At 35.2% G+C, this 17,167-nt stretch overlaps 1 protein-coding gene and 1 non-coding gene across 4 annotated transcripts in view; both read right to left on the bottom strand.

The window, feature by feature from the left end:
• Rad17 (RAD17 checkpoint clamp loader component) overlaps positions 1–17,103 on the bottom strand; it is a 37,800-nt gene extending 20,697 nt beyond the window's left edge. For 2 of the 3 annotated variants that reach the window (XM_047555568.1, XM_047555570.1), the window contains exons 1-9: positions 16,981–17,103; positions 15,684–15,787; positions 13,089–13,340; positions 12,570–12,653; positions 6,881–7,037; positions 4,709–4,845; positions 4,054–4,106; positions 3,725–3,850; positions 3,565–3,634 (exon numbers count right to left, since the gene is read on the bottom strand). In XM_047555568.1, the coding sequence (XP_047411524.1) occupies positions 3,565–3,634; positions 3,725–3,850; positions 4,054–4,106; positions 4,709–4,845; positions 6,881–7,037; positions 12,570–12,653; positions 13,089–13,340; positions 15,684–15,787; positions 16,981–16,996 (999 nt within the window). In that variant the 5' untranslated portion in view covers positions 16,997–17,103. Of the gene's footprint in view, positions 1–3,564; positions 3,635–3,724; positions 3,851–4,053; positions 4,107–4,708; positions 4,846–6,880; positions 7,038–12,569; positions 12,654–13,088; positions 13,341–15,683; positions 15,788–16,473; positions 16,841–16,980 lie in introns of those variants that run through there. The other variant, XM_047555569.1, reaches the window with a different exon arrangement.
• On the bottom strand, positions 4,208–4,282 carry Trnav-uac (transfer RNA valine (anticodon UAC)). The gene has a single exon. It is a non-coding gene; the product is annotated as a tRNA-Val (tRNA).
• Positions 17,104–17,167: the final 64 nt, after the last annotated feature.

Below are 17,167 nucleotides of genomic sequence, written 5' to 3'. Positions count from 1 at the left end.
TTAGTACCTTTTCAGACCACTTTCTATGCATATATAGCTGTAAATATGCATAAGGGTCTCTAAGTGTATAAAAACACACAGTTTTATAAATGTAAGTAGGATCATATGTATTAGCCTATGACTTCATTTTCTCAATACCATTTTGTGGTGATCTTATTATGTCAGTACCTTTAAATATATTTCATTAAAAAAATGTTATGGATATACCTTAATTCTTTTAGGTTTCCTTGTTTCTAGATTTCACTATTACAGATAAAGACACACAAACATTTGCCTATCTATGTAAATATTTCTATAGTATTAGATTGCTCTTTTTTAAATGTCTATAACAATAACCAGTTACTTTTCCTACTAATCATATGTGAGAAAACCCTTTTTCCATATCTTTCTAAACTTGATTATCAATCTAAATTTTTTTGCAATCTCATAAGTAAAAAATGATATGGTCTTTAAATATAGATTTCTCTGATTACTAGCAAGGCCAAGCACTTGTCATGTTTACCAGCAAACTGAATTTGTGTATTGGCTTCTGTTTGTAGATCCTTTTTTTTAAAGGCATATTTTATTATATTTGTGTTAATACTTTTTTTAAAAAAATGATTTCTTTTGGAGACAGGTTCTTTCTATATTGCCTAGGCTCTTTTCAAACTTGTGGGCTCAAGTGATCCTCCCACTAAGCTGACTAAATGGTTGGGACTACAGGAATGTGCCACCATGGCTAACTATGTATTTCAATTTGTTTTACAAATTGCAAATATTTTCTTATGTGCTCATGCCCATGTTTTACATTTATTTTAACTTTGTTAATGCCTTCTGTTATTTTTTAAGTTTTACATTTTTTAAAGTAAATCTTACATCAATTGTTCTTTTTGGTTTTAAGGATTTATTTCTTGCTGCTCTCCAAACTAAATACTTTTACCTAACACTTCGAATTTTTATTTCTGTATTTAAACCTTTAATTCACCTGGAAGTTACTTAGGTGTACCATATGAAGTAAAGATACAACCTTACAGTTCTATGTATATCAAATTGTTTCAACACCATTTTTTTTTTTTTGTGCTGGGGATTGAACCCAGGGCCTTGTATACGTGAGGCAAGCACTTTACCAGCTGAGCTATATTCCCAACCCCTCAACATCATTTTTTGACTAAAAGTGTACTTTCCCCAGAGACTTAAGATGCTACCCTCCATCATATAGAAAATTCCCCTTTACATATGGAGAGTCTGTTCTGTCTTCTCTTTTCATTCTTCTATTTTATTACTGTGCTGACACGACAGTGTCATAATTTCTAGTTTCATAATATGCTAATATTCAGATAGTAAATCTCCCTTCACTGTTCATTTATGAAACTTTCTTGCCCTTTGCTGTGAACTCCTCTTTCAGATTAACTTTTACTTTTCTTAAGAATACATTTAGGGCTGGGGATATAGCTCAGTTGGCAGAGTGCTTACCTTGCAAGCACAAGGCCCTGGGTTCAATCCCCAGCACCGCCAAAAAAAAAAAAAAGAACACATTTAATTAAAAATTATTTCGCTGAACTGGGTGCCATGGTATATGCCTGTAATCCCAGTGACTTGGGAGGCTGAGGCAAGAGGATTACAAGTACAAGGCTGAGGCAAGGAGGATTATAAGCCAGCCTCAGCAATTTAGCAAGACTCTGTCTCAGGAAAAAAAAAAAAAAAGAAAGGAAAGAAAAGAGGGTTGGGGATATAGCTCAGTGGTTAAGTACCTATGGGTTAAATACCCAGTACTGCCCCCCCAACCCAAAAAATGTTTTGAGGGCTGCAATGTAGCTCAAGTGGTAGAACATGTGCTTTAGCATGAACAAGGACCTAGACTCAATACCCACAACCAAAATTTAAAAAAAACAGAAAACCAGATGTCCTTGATAAAACACTGTTTCAAAAGAGTACTTGTTTTTAAAAAATTCTAAATATGGCCAGGTGTGGTGATGCATGCCTGTAATCCCAGCAACAGGGAGGCTGAGACAGGAGGATGACAAGTTTAAAGCCAGCCTCAGCAACTTAGCAAGACCTTCATCAACTTAGTGACACCCTCTCTCAAAATAAAAAATTTAAAAAGGGCTGGGGATATAGTTCAGTGGCAAAGTGCTCCTTGCTTTGATTTCCAGTAACTCCCACACCCCCTCAAAAAAATCTAGATATGGATTATTTGCCAAAAAGGAAATGTAATTTGAAATCACAATCCTTGGAGGCTGAAGAAAATTCCATGAATGTTAATTTCTACAAATATACAAATATAGGGCTAGGGTTGTGGCTCAGTGGTAGAGCGCTTGCCTAGCATGTGTGAGGCACTGGGTTTGATTTTCAGCATTGCATATACATAAAGTAAAGGTTCATCAACAACTAAAAAAAATGTTTTAAAAACACAAATATGGCTAAAATCATGTAAGACACCAACACTCTTAATATAATTAACTAAGGTAAAAGACATGAGAGATTAAACTATTCTTTACAAATTTCCTATACTACCATTATCATTCTTGGAGACCCCAAGGCAATATTATAACATCTGATCTTATAAATGCTTGAAGGACTTGACTAGTACATTTGTTGTTGCTCCTGTGACATAAAATAATAAAGATGACAATAAACTGTACTAGTTCTAACACTCTTTGATGTCAACTATTTAGGGCAAAATGTGTTAATTATATGTAATTATGGCATTTCTTTCTACGAGTACAATATAACTTATTTTGTGTGATTTTGGGTATTGAACCCAGGTTCTCATACATGTGGGCAATTGCTCAACCACTTAGCTAAACCCATAGCCCTAATGGCTGTTATTTACTCAGTGCTGTACATACATTAAAATGTTTAATCCTCAAAACAACCTCTTCCTTGGACATTTCCTTCACTTCTTGTGATTGCAAGCAACAACAGCTATTTAACAATAATGTAAATATCTTAACATTACTTACTGAACTGTATACTTAAACATGATTAAGATGATAAAACTTTTATTTCATTTTAAAAATTTTTATTTCTGCAATGCTGGGAATTGAAATCAGGCCTTGTGCATGCTAGGTAAGTTCTCTACTATTGAGCTATATCCTAAGCCTATGGTATGTTCTGTTGCTGCAATTTTTCAAAAATGTGTGTGTGCGTTTATTTTATTTATTTTTTATGTGGAGCTGAGGATCAAACCTGGTGCCTCACACATGCTAGGCAAGCACTCAACCACTGAGCCACAATCCCAGTCCCTGTTTGTGTGCTTTTAAGTGACAAGGGGAAAATAGTAGAACTGAAATGTTGATAACTAAGATATCTAGATTCCAGAAAACACTTTTCTGATGATAGGAACAACTCAAAGCAATAAGACAAGCAAAAGGAAAATTTACATAAATGTGAAAGTTAAGTTTAATTGTAGAAAAAGGTTAAAGAGCTTTTTAATTGATATTTCTTACATCTGCTAAAATGACATGCCTTATAAAATTTTTGAATCCTAAAAATCAAAATAATACGCATCTCAAATTCCTCTAGATCCATGCTACGTAAATTGGGTTTTCTATAGCTACAATGTAATATTAATCAGAGAATTACCTTATTAGCTTCTATAGTCACTATTCGATTAAGAACTTTCATCATAATTGTTGGTGCAACAGGGTTGAAACTGTAAAAGTTTTATAAAGAAAAATGGTGATTAAATGACTGATTTAAAAATAGAACATGTGAACACTTTAAGCAGAAAATTATTTCTCACCTAATGTTTGCGATAGAACACTCTTCTTGAATTTCTTTAGGAAAGAGTAACCTATGATTATTATCTCCACTGACACTGTCAGAGATTATAAATGTAAGAGGACAGCGGCCAATCTGTACATACTTCCTAAAATAACAAAAAACAACAATGTTGTACTGTTGACATGTAAGGCGGAGTTTTACTTACTTGATCACCCACCCCCCTCCTTTAGTGCTGTGGGTTGAACCCAGGGCATCTCTTATACACACCAGTTGAGCGCTACATCCATTAAACAACAATCCCAATCCATAACAGGAACTTTTGGAATACTGTGTTTCATTAATGGTTACCTTAGAACTTCATGTAAACTGTGAGAATCTCGATAAAACTGGTTAGGTAGATCCTATTAAAAATACAGGACCAGTATTAGTTTAGTTGTATTCTACTGCATACTTATTTTCAGATTTACATATATATATATATATATATATATATTTATTTTTTTGCGGGGCTGGGGATTGAACCCAGGGCCTTGTGCTTGTAAGGCAAGCACTCTACCAACTAAGCTATATCCCCAGCCCCAGATTTATATTTACCAAGATAAGAAGGAATTTTATTTATTCAGTGTATTTTAACCATAACTTTTAAATAAATTATGAGAAACATAAAACAGCTACTAACCTAAATAGTAAAATACACCAATGGAAACCTCAATTTTCAGATCAAAGTTCTCAATGTCACTTTAGTAGTTACAGTACTGTGAGAAATAATTTTCCAAATATTTCCTTTGTTTTTCTATACTTGTCATTACATTCTTAAAGTCTACAAAGCTACTCTATTGTTAACCTACAGCTATTTTATTTAAGTTTACTGAAAAAGACCAGGTTTTGGCAACCACAAAGTTACTACTATTGACACTATGTAGGGAGTTAATGTTAATACATAAGATATATCTCACAATTGTTTACTAAATAGCTATGACAGGGTCTTAAAAGGTATCCTTACTTCAACCAGAATTATCTTCTTATCAGTTCTCAGATCATCTCCAAGCATTTGTAATTTGTTATACTTTGTTGCTCTTAGTAGAAACTCTCTGAACACTGCTATCTGAGATTGATATGGAAATAAATGGAAGTTTGATTCTGAAAGAAAACACATTTACCACTTTAATTTTCAACAAATTGTACATTAATATTATAAACATATATAAATTCATTTCCATTTATATGATGTAGCTCACAATACGTTAAGATTCTTTTATAATGAAACAGTCTCCAATGCTGCGATATTGTTGCCATTTAAAATAGCATATTCATTCCAAAAGATAAGGGTCAACATGGACAACAGGAAATTTTCTGTATCAATGATGTAACATGGGATTAACTGACTTTGGCAAATAGCTGTCAGTATAAAATTCATACAATTCATAAAAATATCTCTGACTTTGGATGACACAATGAAGACTCTTCAAATGAATGCAAGACTATAATTATCTTTGATAATAAAGGTTTAACAACAAAAGCAGAGTGGCTGATTAGTTAACTTACAGACAACATGACTCTAAAGATAAGTTTCATATAGAAGACTTTAAATAAAGTTTTATTAGACTGTCAAAAGTAATTTGAAAAGCAGCAAAAATTCCAGGTGTATGGGATACTTGCAACATAAAGGTGTATTTGCCAAAGATACGGTATGCATACAACATATTTAAAAAGAGCCTAGAGAAGAGATTTTTGAGGAATACTTCAGATTAAAATAAAAATGTCTTTTTAAACCCTTTAACTTCTGTGTGTGTGTGTGTGTGTGTGTGTGTGTGTTTTAGTTGTGGATGAGCCTTTATATTTATGTGGTGCTGAGAATAGAACCCAGTGCCTCACATATGCTAGGCAACTGCTCCACCACTGAGCCAAAACCCCAGCACGACCCCTTTTAGTTCTTTTTTTTTTTTTTTAAATCTTCTTTAAAAAATATTTTTAGTTGTAGATGAACACAATACCTTTGTTTATTTAATTTTTTTTTTTTTTAATGTGGTGTTGGGAATCAAACCCAGTGCTTCGGGTGTGCTAGGCAAGCGCTCTACCACTGAGCCACAGCCCCAGTCCCCCTTTTATGTCTTGATTATGGCTACCCCCAGTTTAGCCTTTTATAGTATGAGCAAAACTATAAAAGATTAAAATGATAGTGCTCACCAGGTGCAGTGGCATATGCCTGTTATCCCAGCTGCCAGGGAAGCTGAGGCAGAAGAATGGAAGTTCAAAGCCAGCCTCAGCAACTTAGCGAGGCCCTAAGCAACTTAGCAAGACCCTCTCAAAATAAAAACTAAGGGCTGGGGATGTGGCTTAGTGGATAAGTGCCCCTGGGTTCAATCTCTGGTACCAAAAAAAAGAGTATACGTGTGAAGTTATAATACAAAATAGCTTTAAACTATTACAATGATTATTTTTTGATGTTTGCCTTAAGGCCTCCTTCAAAATTCAAAGACTGTGTTTGCCTTATATATTGATCTAATCTGAGTCTCACAGGTATTTACTGATCTAAGCTATCTTATCAGGAGGCAAGTTCCTTTAACACATCTTTCTTTTTTGGTATTGGGGTTGAACTCAGGGGCATTTAACCGTTGAACCCCATTTCCATCTCTCTTTATTTGAGACAGGATCTCACTAAATTGCTGAGCCTGGTCTCAAACTTGCAATCCTCCTGCCTCAGCCTTCCTGAGTTGCTGGGATTACAGGCCTGACTAACAGATTATACACACACACACACACACACACACACACACACACTTATCTACATATATGTGTATATATATTAAGAGCTTTACAGTTATGCATAGTAGTTGGATTTATCCTGACAAAATCATATATGCATGAAAAATGACTGCAGTTCTTGCTCACAGATCTTAAAGCTTGATTTGCATTTAAACAAATGAAAAGATCTTATACTGTAGAACCTCCATAAATATTTAAAACACAAGAGCTTGTTACCTAACAAAACAGTTAAGATTTAATCCTCAAAGAATACCATTCTCTCCTAAGAGCACCTTTCCTTTCTACTCCTGAGATTACTTCCCCTGGAAACTGGAAAACATGAGCAAAGTACATTTATTTAGCTTCACCTGAAAGCTCCATTAAGCACAAATTTCCCCTGCTAGTCCAATGTCTTCACAACAAACCTTACCAAAATTAAATATGTCCTTCAAATCATCCTTTTGGAAGTCTGGTAAAACTGGATTAATCCACTCTTGAACTTGAATACCATGTTCCTTTGATAGTATTTTTATAGTTGTTGTCTTTCCACATCCAGGAGGACCTGTTATTAATAAAATAGATCCACCCTAAAAGCAAATACAAACATTAGTTAAAAGTCAAAATCATGTGGTGCACGCCTGCAATCTTAGAGGCTTGGGAGGCTGAGACAGGAAGATCGTGAGTTCAAAGCCAGCCTCAGCAACTCTGCGAGGTCCTAAGCAACTTAGCAAGACCCTGTCTCTAAATAAAATATTAAAAAGGGTTGGGGATGTGGCTTAGTGGTGAAGAAACCCTGGGTTTAATCCCCAGTACCAAAAAACAAACAAACAAACAAACAAAAACCAAAATCATGAAGGCCAGGGTGCAGTTGAATGGTAGAGTAATTTAATTGCCCAGCATGCATGAAGCCCTGGGTTTGATTCCTAGCACCACAAAAAGAAAAGGAAAAACCAAAACGAAGAGAAAAAAGCAAAAAATCCAAATCACTAGAATGCTACAATACTGATTTTGAATTTTCTTTCTAAATATTATTTACCCTGAATAATAACTCTCCCCACTTCTGCCAGGCATACTGGTGCATGCCTGTAATCCCAGCAGCTCAGGAGGCTGAAATAGAAGGATCATGAGTTCAAAGTCATCCTCAGCAACTTAGAAAGGCCCTAAACAACTCGGCAAGACCCTTTCTCTAAATCAAATATAAAATAGGGCTGGGGATGTGACTCAGTGGTCAAGTACCCCTGAATTCAATCCCTAGTGCTCTCCTGCCCCAAAATAAAAAAATAAGCCCCTCTTCTGAAAATACCTCAATTCTTACATTACATCCTTCTCAAGGACTGCTTTGTAACCAAATTAAAAACACCAAACTTTGGCTAAATTAAGGAGGTAAAGCCTGAAATAATGACTTTTAGAGATTCCCTGAAATCATAAAAATCAATCTTAATGCATAAGTCTGTCACAGAACATAATTTAATATTATTATGAGAAGACTTTGTTTGGATATTAGCTTCTTTTTAAAAATGTACAATAAGAAGCACATTTAGCAGGGCATGGTGGCACACACCTGTAATCACAGTAACTTGGAAGATGATGCAAGTTTGAGAACAGCTTCAGCAATTTAGAGACTCTGTCCACCCACCACCCCTTCCCCTGCAAAAAAGGGCTGGGAATGCAGAGCAGTGTAAAATGCCCCTGGATTCAAACCCCAGTGATATAGAAATTGTGGGTCCTGATATCATTAACTCACATAGTAAAATTTATTTATTTTTTGGTACTAGGGATTAAACCACTGAGCTTTTTATCCCCAGTCCTTTTTATTTTTTATATTGAAACAGGGTCTTGTTAAGTTGTTTAAGACCTTGGTAAATTGCTAAGGCTGATCTTGAACTTAGAATCCTCCTGCTCTAATCTCCCTAGTCACTGGGATTATAGTTGTGTGCCATAGCACTTGGCTTTATACAGTAAATTTGATGAAAAAGTTAAAGTGAAAAAAGTATGAGAGGAAAAATTTCCTATATGCAATGATGGACTAAAATCCTTGCTCATTTGTTCACCTTTATTATCTGGTGTAGGTAAGGGTCTGTGTACTTAAATCCAGAAGAGAGCTAGTCTCACTTTTTAAAATGGCAGTACATGAGTTATATGGTTACTGGCCATGAGTTCAATGTTAATGAAACAAACTAAGGTATCTTTAAACTCAAACACATATAAAACTGATGGGTTGATAAAAATGTAACCAAAAGTTTGCAGCCACCCAATTCTGTAATTTTCTTAGGAACAGCAGTTTAGTATTTACTAATGAATGAACTTTACAGACTGTAACTACCTCAAATAATGAGAAATGGCTATACTTTGAAGCAGAGCAGTTAAAAAAAAAAAAAAAAAAAAAAAAGGAAGCCCATGCATTTGAAGATAGACATTGTTTTTCAAGTATACAGCTAAGTGTTTTATGACACAGTAGTTAAGAGTCACATGACAGATGTTTTGCAGCCAGTAATATATCTAGAAGGTCACCTCTTCTGGTACTGGGATTGAACCCAGGGGTTCATAACCACTGAGTTACATCCCCAGCCCTTTTTATTCTTTATTTTGAGACAGGGTCTTACTATGCTGCTTAAGGCCTTGCTAGACCTAGAACTTGCAATCCTCCTACCTCAGGCTCCCAAGTCACTGGATTACAGGAATGTGCCACCACTCCCAGTTCATCTTAAGTAAAACACTATAACGAATGGGGGTTGTGGTGCATATCTGTGATCCCAGTGACTCAGGAGGCTGAGGCAGGAAGATTGAAAGTTCAAAGCCAGACGGATACTTTTACCACTGAGCTGCATTCCCTGTCCTTTTTATTTTGAGATAGGGTCTCACTACATTGCTTAGGACCTTACTAAGTTGCTGGGACTGGCTCTGAACTTGTCATCTTCCCACCTCAACCTCCAAGCTGTGGGGATTACAGGTGTGCATCACCATGTCTAGCTTATTTTTTATTTTGAGACAGTCTCTCTAACTTGCAGAGGCTGGCCTCAAACTTGCATGTGCCAGCAAGTGCAGCTACCAAACTTTTTTCCAAAAAAAAATGCCTTTTAATTACTAATATCATTGAAACATTTGTAAAATGTTTATGATTGGTTAAAATCCAACATCTTGGTGGGGGGGCTTTTAAAACTAGAGAAAATACTTTCCCCAATAATTCTATATGTATACACCTAAGTTTGTCCAAATGGCAGAATAATAGTAACACCTTCCAAAACTTAAGACATGATAATGTTCACACTAAAACAATATTACTCAGTGAGAAAACACAGTGGACAATGAAAAATATAAACTATTAACTAGGGGCTGACCAAAAAGAAATCAATGAGAAAAACCTTTGATATAAGAGATACATCAGAGTAACTACCTAAGAATCTGTACTTAAGAGAGATGAGTGAGATTTCTATATCAAAGGCTGACACTGAAAATCCATCTCAAATACATTATCTTATCCTAAACTATAGGGTTAGATCCACATGCCAGATAGAAAGGTGTCTGACTCAAGAAAGAGGGATCTGTTCCTATCAAAGCAACTCCTTTATCTCAAGGTTGAAAATTTAAAGGGAATGCAAACAATGGACTTTGGCTGTCAGTGACACATCAATATAAATTCAACATTAACAAATGTACCAATCTGGTGGGGATGTCGATTATGGGGGTGGTTATGCACATTTGGGGGCAGAGGGTATGTGGGAAATCTCTCTCTCTTCTGCTCAGTTTTGCTATGAATCTAAAATTGCTCTTGAAAAAAATAATAAAATCTATTAAAAAAATTAAAGGAGCAGGGTGTGGTGGTGCATGCCTGTAATCCCAGCAGCTCAGGAGGCTGAGACAGGAGGATCGTGAGTTCAAAGCCAGTCTTAACAAAAATGAGGTGCTAAGCAACTCACTGAGACCCTGTCTCTAAATAAAATACAAAATAGGGCTAGAGACATGGCTCAGTGGTTAAGTGCCCCTGAGTTCAATCCCCAGTACCAAAAAAAAAAAAAAAAAAAAAGGAAAAGATCAAGAATTTACTTTGCCTTTCTTTCTAGTTGAAACTGTACTTCAAAGTAACTAAATAACTTGAGCTAGTGATGGCAAAGTTTTCTTTTACAGAAAAATGCCTACTGGGCTGGGGTTGTGGCTCAGTGGTAGAGCACTTGCCTAGCATGTGTGAGGCAATGGGTTCGATTCTCAGCACCTCATGTAAAACAAAAAAATAAAGTCCATCAACAACTAAAAAAAAATTAAGACAAAAAAAAAGAAAAAAGAAAAATGCCTACTAATAATTCTAGAAATAACAGAATTATCAGAAAACAACCATTCAAAACCCTAATTAAATGAATGATTCAGGTAAGGATTGAAATGGATGCTAAGCCAGGTGCAAGGACACATGACTACAATCCCAGGGACTTGGGAGGCTGAGGTTAAGAGAATCATGAGTTCAAAGCCAGCCTCAGCAACTTAGTGAGGTTCTAAGCAACTTAGCAAGACCCTGCCTCTAAATTAGAAATATAAAAAGGGCTGGGGATGTGACTCCATGGGTGTCCCTGGGTTCAATCCTGGTACTAAAAAAAAAAAAAAAAAAATTTAGGTCACAGGAAATGCCAACACAGAATAGAACAAGTTCACCATCATCAGAAAGAAACAACCTGACAAATCCAGAATGTGAGACCTCCATTAGCCAACAGGCCTCATTCTCCCTTTTTTATTTTTTTATTTTACAGTACTGGGATTGAACCCAGGGGCATTTTACTGAGATACTCCGCCAGCCATTTTTATTTTTCATTTTAAGGCAAAGTCTTGCTAAGTTGTTAAGGCTGGCCTCAACCTTGTAATCTCCCTACCTCACTTCCTAAGAAGATGGATTATAGGTATGTGCAACCTTGCATGACCCTGGGTCTCTTCAATTAAGTCAATATCTTAGAGAAAAAGAGAAAATAAATATAAGAAATAAAATAAAATAAGCCAAAGGCATGTAATAATCAAAAGCAATGTGTGGTCCTTGATTAGATCCTAGTTGAAACAAACTGGAAGACATTACAGGAACAAGTGGAGAAATGTGAATATGAACTGATTATTAGATAACATTTGGGCATTGTGGTTAATCTTGTTAAACACAATAATGGTACATGTAGTTAATTAGGAAACTTCTTAAAGAGAGGCACACTGAAGTATCTGTAAGTCTGATCAAAATGTCACAATATTCATAATAATTTACTATAAAATGCTTATAGGAGAAAATGGTGGGTATATTATGGATATATGAGTACTTCTATTTTCCTTTATGTCTGAAGAGTCACAAAGTTGAAAAAGAGACTGAGAGAAGGAGAGAATATTGTACCTTGCCAGGCTGAGCATAATTGTAGAATTAGGAAGTGAAACAAAAACCATCAGTCTAAAATGAATGATGACTGTTTCAGGTTATATTTAGGACAAAAATTAGTATGTACTTTGCCTGTTACTTCAATGAGACAACCTGTTGTGCTAAAGATACTAGAACTCCAATCTGCTAATTGTGCCTTATGCTGATGATAGAATTTTAGAAGGAAAAAGTGGTACAAATCAAGGAGAAAACACTATGTATCTGAGTCAGTGAGGTTGAACAGAGTAAAGTCAAGAAACTTTCTATTGGAGGTTATCTGAAGTTATAAAAGACTAACTTCTTCTGTTTTTGGGGTTTTTTTTTTTTTGATCCCAGGATTGAACCAACGGTGCTTAACCACTGAGGCACATCTCCAGTCCTTATTATTTTCAGACGGGATCTCGGTAAGTTGTTTAGGGCCTCGCTAAGTTACTGAGACTGGCCTGAAACTTGCAATCCTCCTGTCTCAGTCTCCTAAGTCTCTTGGATTACAGGCATGCAGAGAGACAGGCAAAAGACTATGACTTATTGTTAAGTCACAGAAACATTTGATGTTAATCCCCCCACCTTTTTGGCATGGGAGATTGAACAGAGGGGAGTTTTAGTGCTGTGCTACATGCCCAGTCCTCCTTTCTTTTTATTTTGTGGTAGGGTCTTGCTAAGTTGCCAAAGACTGGTCTTGAACTTGTGATCTTCCTGCCTCAGTCTTGATGTGAAAATATTTTAATACACATTTCTCAATTACCTGTTTTGATTGTCTTTCCAACACTTTAGCTTTTAACCAGGTTTCAACTTCTTCGATTTTCTTTTTATGCACAGCAAGCTCATGCTAAGATAAAAATTTCAGTTAAAAATTTTTATTAACTCAATGATTTTTGGTATATCAGCACCTATTAAACATTTTTAGTGAAAAAAATTATAGAACAGTAACATGCTATATTGTAATAGACTCTTTTGACTACACTTGAATTTTTAGATTATTCTGGAAAAACTATCTTTATGTAGATATCACTGTATAATTTTGAATAAATTTGCAATCATAAAACTTTTTAAAATCCAGAAATACATTTACTGAAGGGAATAGATGGAGTACTACTATTGATAAAATCTGAGTCTTAGAACATTAAAAATAATCTAGAAATTTGTTTTTTCCTTATTCACTTAGAAAATTTCTTATGAGTAAAAATCTGAAAATGGACATTCCTCTTCTTCCCATCCACCCTGAAATTAAATTATGTAGACATCTTTGTATGCTATTTAGTACCTGAGTTTCTGGTTTATATTTATCAACCCATGGTTCATTTTCAGACTGATATTCTTTTGAGTTTTCTAGACCAAAAATCTGTTCTGCGGAAGATAGCTTTCCTCTTTTTCTAGCTGGAAATCTGCTACTTTCTAATGCAGGAGGGACATTTTTTCTTCTATGACTCGAGTTATTCACACCTAAAGATGTGGCAGTAGAGACAGCTGTATTCTCTGAAAAATCATCAAATGATGGGTCTACCCAGTCTGTTACCTGGAAAAAACAAACACACAAACAAATAACCCCCACAAAACTATGTAACCATTATTATATTTTTTTCAAGTTATTCTTTATATAATTGAACTACTCTAAAAAGAAAATGTATATACATTTAACATTTAAAATAAAAATTTCAAATTATTTTTACATAAAACTTGCTGTTACATTAATAGAAATAATAGAAAAAACATTCATAACATTTAAAAATCTAAATTAGCTTTTTATATAAAGTTGGCTGTGTTACTAGTTACTTTTCTACTTTATAATATGGGCAAATGCATACTTGTCTATATGATCATGGTAATGGATGACTGCCATGTAAAACAGTAAAAATATAAACTTATTTCTTTTTATTAATTTTAAACTTTCCAGGATAAAGAATAGGATAATTGTTCTTGGTATGACTGAAACATAAATATTAAAATGACCTATTAAAAAAAGCAGAGGGCTGGGGTTGTGGCTCAGTGGTAAAGTGCTTGCCTAGCATGTGTGAAGCACCGGGCTTCATTCTCAGCACCACATATAAATAAGTAAAATAAAGGTCCATTGACAACTAAAAAAAAAATTTTTTTTTTAAATCAGAACAAAATAAATATTATTTTAACTAGATATAGCAGTAAGAATAACACTTGTGCCTTGGCCATTAAATACATAAAATATCAGCTTTAAGACTTTGTAAAAATAAAGGTAAAGAATCTTAATACTATAATTTGTAATTATAATAGCAATATATTTTCATTCAGTGCATGAAGCAACTAATATTTTTACAAGTGAGACAGGCTTTCCAGGGAGGATGAGATTTGTAAGACAGAAATACTCATGAAAAAAAAGAGTATTGGGATAACAGAGCAGGAAAATCAGGAAGTTCTATTTCATGTTCTTCCAGTCTATAGAAACTGCTGACCTCTCTACATTTCCCTCCATAATTTCCTTTTCTTTAAAAAAAAAATTTTTTTTTGGTACCGAAGATTAAACCCAGGGGTGCTTAATCACTGAGTCACATCCCTGGCATTTTACTTTTAAATTTGAGAGTGGGCCTTCCTACATTGCTGAACCTGACCTAGAACTTGTGATCTTCCTGCCTCGGCCTCCCAAATCACTGGGATTACAAAAATGTGCCACCATGACTGGCTTAAAATCCTTGTTAAGTGCATATAAAGATGCAAAATTGAAAAGTTTTCACCTAAAAGTAATCTGGAGAATTAAAAAGGTTTTTCTGATAATTAGAAAAATTTTAAATGAACATTCTTAACACTCTGATATAAATTAAAAAAAAAAAAAATCTTAACACCTGGTTTTTGGATTTCCTACCTGGTCAACAAGAAGGAACAAGAGATTTTCCTTTAAGAATACTCAGCTACACTTTGAACTATCTGCTAGATGCTCCTCCCCAGAAGAAAAAGAAACAGAAGCTGGAAGTAAAAGTAAGCTCAGAGGAGAAGCAATTTGGTGCTTACTAGTATTTTATGAATGCTAAGTCACCCTTCATTCTATTTTTTAATTTTTATTTTTTGGAGGTGCTGGGAATTGAACCCAGGGAATCATATATGCTAGGCAACCCTTCTACCACTGAGCTACACCCCCTACACTTCACTCTTCTTTTAAGACAGAGGGTTTAGGGTTAGGGATATTAACGGCAGGGTAAAGAAAGACCACTGGAAAAAAATTTAAATCAGTTACCCACCACATTTCCTCCTTGTCAAAAGACGGTCTCTGATAACTATAGTTTTACCTTTATATATACTATAGTTTGCCTCTATATGTAAGTGTAAATATTCTTTGTTATAATAAAACCTTTTATGGCAATTCTGATTGATTACTTATACATTTTATAGTTTTATTTCTTATACAAATGTGGACTCCCAGCGATTTGGAAAAAAAAAAGAGAGAGAGAGAAAGAGAAATAGCAGCCTCATTTACTTCCGATCAGAAAATAATTAGAACCACCACTAGGGAAATAGCTACCTTGCATGAACATGATGCTGTCTGACCCCCATCACACCCAAACTATCTTGCCAAGAACTTACACACAGAGTCACATGAGGCAGAGCCCGTGGTTAAGTGGTAATATCAAATACCACTCATTTATCTTTCCCTTCCATCATTCAAAAGTTTTCAGCCTTTTTCTTGTGACTGGGATTCTAAAAACTTTTTCAAAATTAAGTTTGTGGTATTAGTATAGAGTTTCACAACTTATTATTAACTATTTAGATCATTAATTACAACAGATACTGGGCACCATTACTTTGATAGCAATCTTAAATCATTAAGAACATATATAAAAAATTTGTAATTCTTTTTAGGCAATTATTAAATGGCTATTTTAGTGTTTCATACCTTTGTGGAAGATACCTTTGGTCTAAGGAAAGTTTTTGACATTATAAACTTTAATAGTTTCCATCCGTAGTTTACAACCTGTAGTACATTAAAGTATAATTCACCTGGGCAAGGGAGAAAAAACACCTCAAGTCAAAAAAAATTTTTTTAAGAACTGTAAATACAGAATTGTAGTAGTCATTTTATACAGATATAATCAACATAATAACCTTAAGGTACAAGAACTAGTGAAATTTAATGTAGTAAAGGTAGGAGATCAAAATGCTAAAATAAGTTTTATATTTAGTGCCTGTATCAAATAATCTATTTGTGTTGCTATAAAAAGTTTTTCACATGAACTCAGTGAATATTAAATGAAAAACCACATATTTGTGCACCTACCTTTATCATAAAGAAAAACAATACATCCTATTTGAGCAATTTTATGCTGAAAATTGAATTTTTTTTCACTTCAAATTACAGTTCATGTCCAAATTAAAAAAAAAAAAAAGAAAGAAAAAAGAAAACAATGAATTCAGACTTATCACTCTGGACAACTAATTTACTGCATATCATTTCTATTACTGTCTTCCTTAGTTGAACACGTTATTAGAAAATTTCTTGGTGTTCAACTTCCACAATTCTTTAATGCTTCTACGAAATAGTTAATTCCGTATCTTTATATTAGCTAGGGAATTTTTAAGCCTACAAATCCATATATTGGAAGGTGTACTGTACTATTTTGTGGTTTGGAGGCACACACAAACTACAAAGTAAAACACTCCCACATACCAAAAAATAAAGTGTTTACCTCGTATCCCTAAACAGTTCCCGATTAAATTTTAAAGTTTCCAAACAGTATACTGATGAAAAAAATATACTCAAGTAAACACAATTGGCAGGTCGAAATAAAGGATGCGGACTTTTTATGGTAGGTCTCTACACTGAAAAAAGACTGACAATCACCTCCTTTTAAAAGCAGGTAACTGTCTCTGACGATGCCAGGTTTTTGAAACAGACGTCAGAAGTAGAAGAGACCTTCAAGACTATTCTAGCAAACCTACCACCACCTCGCACACTACACGGGGGGCAAAACGATCGGACGTCCGTCCCCAGAATATTCAGCAATCAGCGGTGAACCCGGCAGCTCTCAAGTTCCGCTCCAGGTCAGGGATCTGCACCCCCATCCTTCTCATCCCCAAATGGGATGGGCGGTTCAGGAGGAGGAGCGACCAGAGCCTGAGCAGGCGTGAAGGCAGAGATGGCCTCGAGTCTCTAGGACATATAATAAATACAGTCGTAGCCGCGGCAGCCTTACTTTCCGGGAGCTGCATCCCCTCCTGGGCGGAAAGGAACCGAGGAGCCTAGACTCTGCTCCTGGTGGATGGGTAGCCTCCCGTTCCTTTCCCGGCTCAGTGTCTAGGCTTTTGGAGGTCCCGCCTCCAAGGGACCTTCCAGGCTGGCCGGCGCCTCCGCGACGGAGAGCGAAGGGAGGGGTCAGCCAG

Source organism: Sciurus carolinensis, chromosome 6 (assembly GCF_902686445.1).
Source record: "Sciurus carolinensis chromosome 6, mSciCar1.2, whole genome shotgun sequence".
Taxonomy (NCBI): domain Eukaryota; kingdom Metazoa; phylum Chordata; class Mammalia; order Rodentia; family Sciuridae; genus Sciurus; species Sciurus carolinensis.
This window is presented reverse-complemented; position numbering and strand designations above follow the sequence as displayed.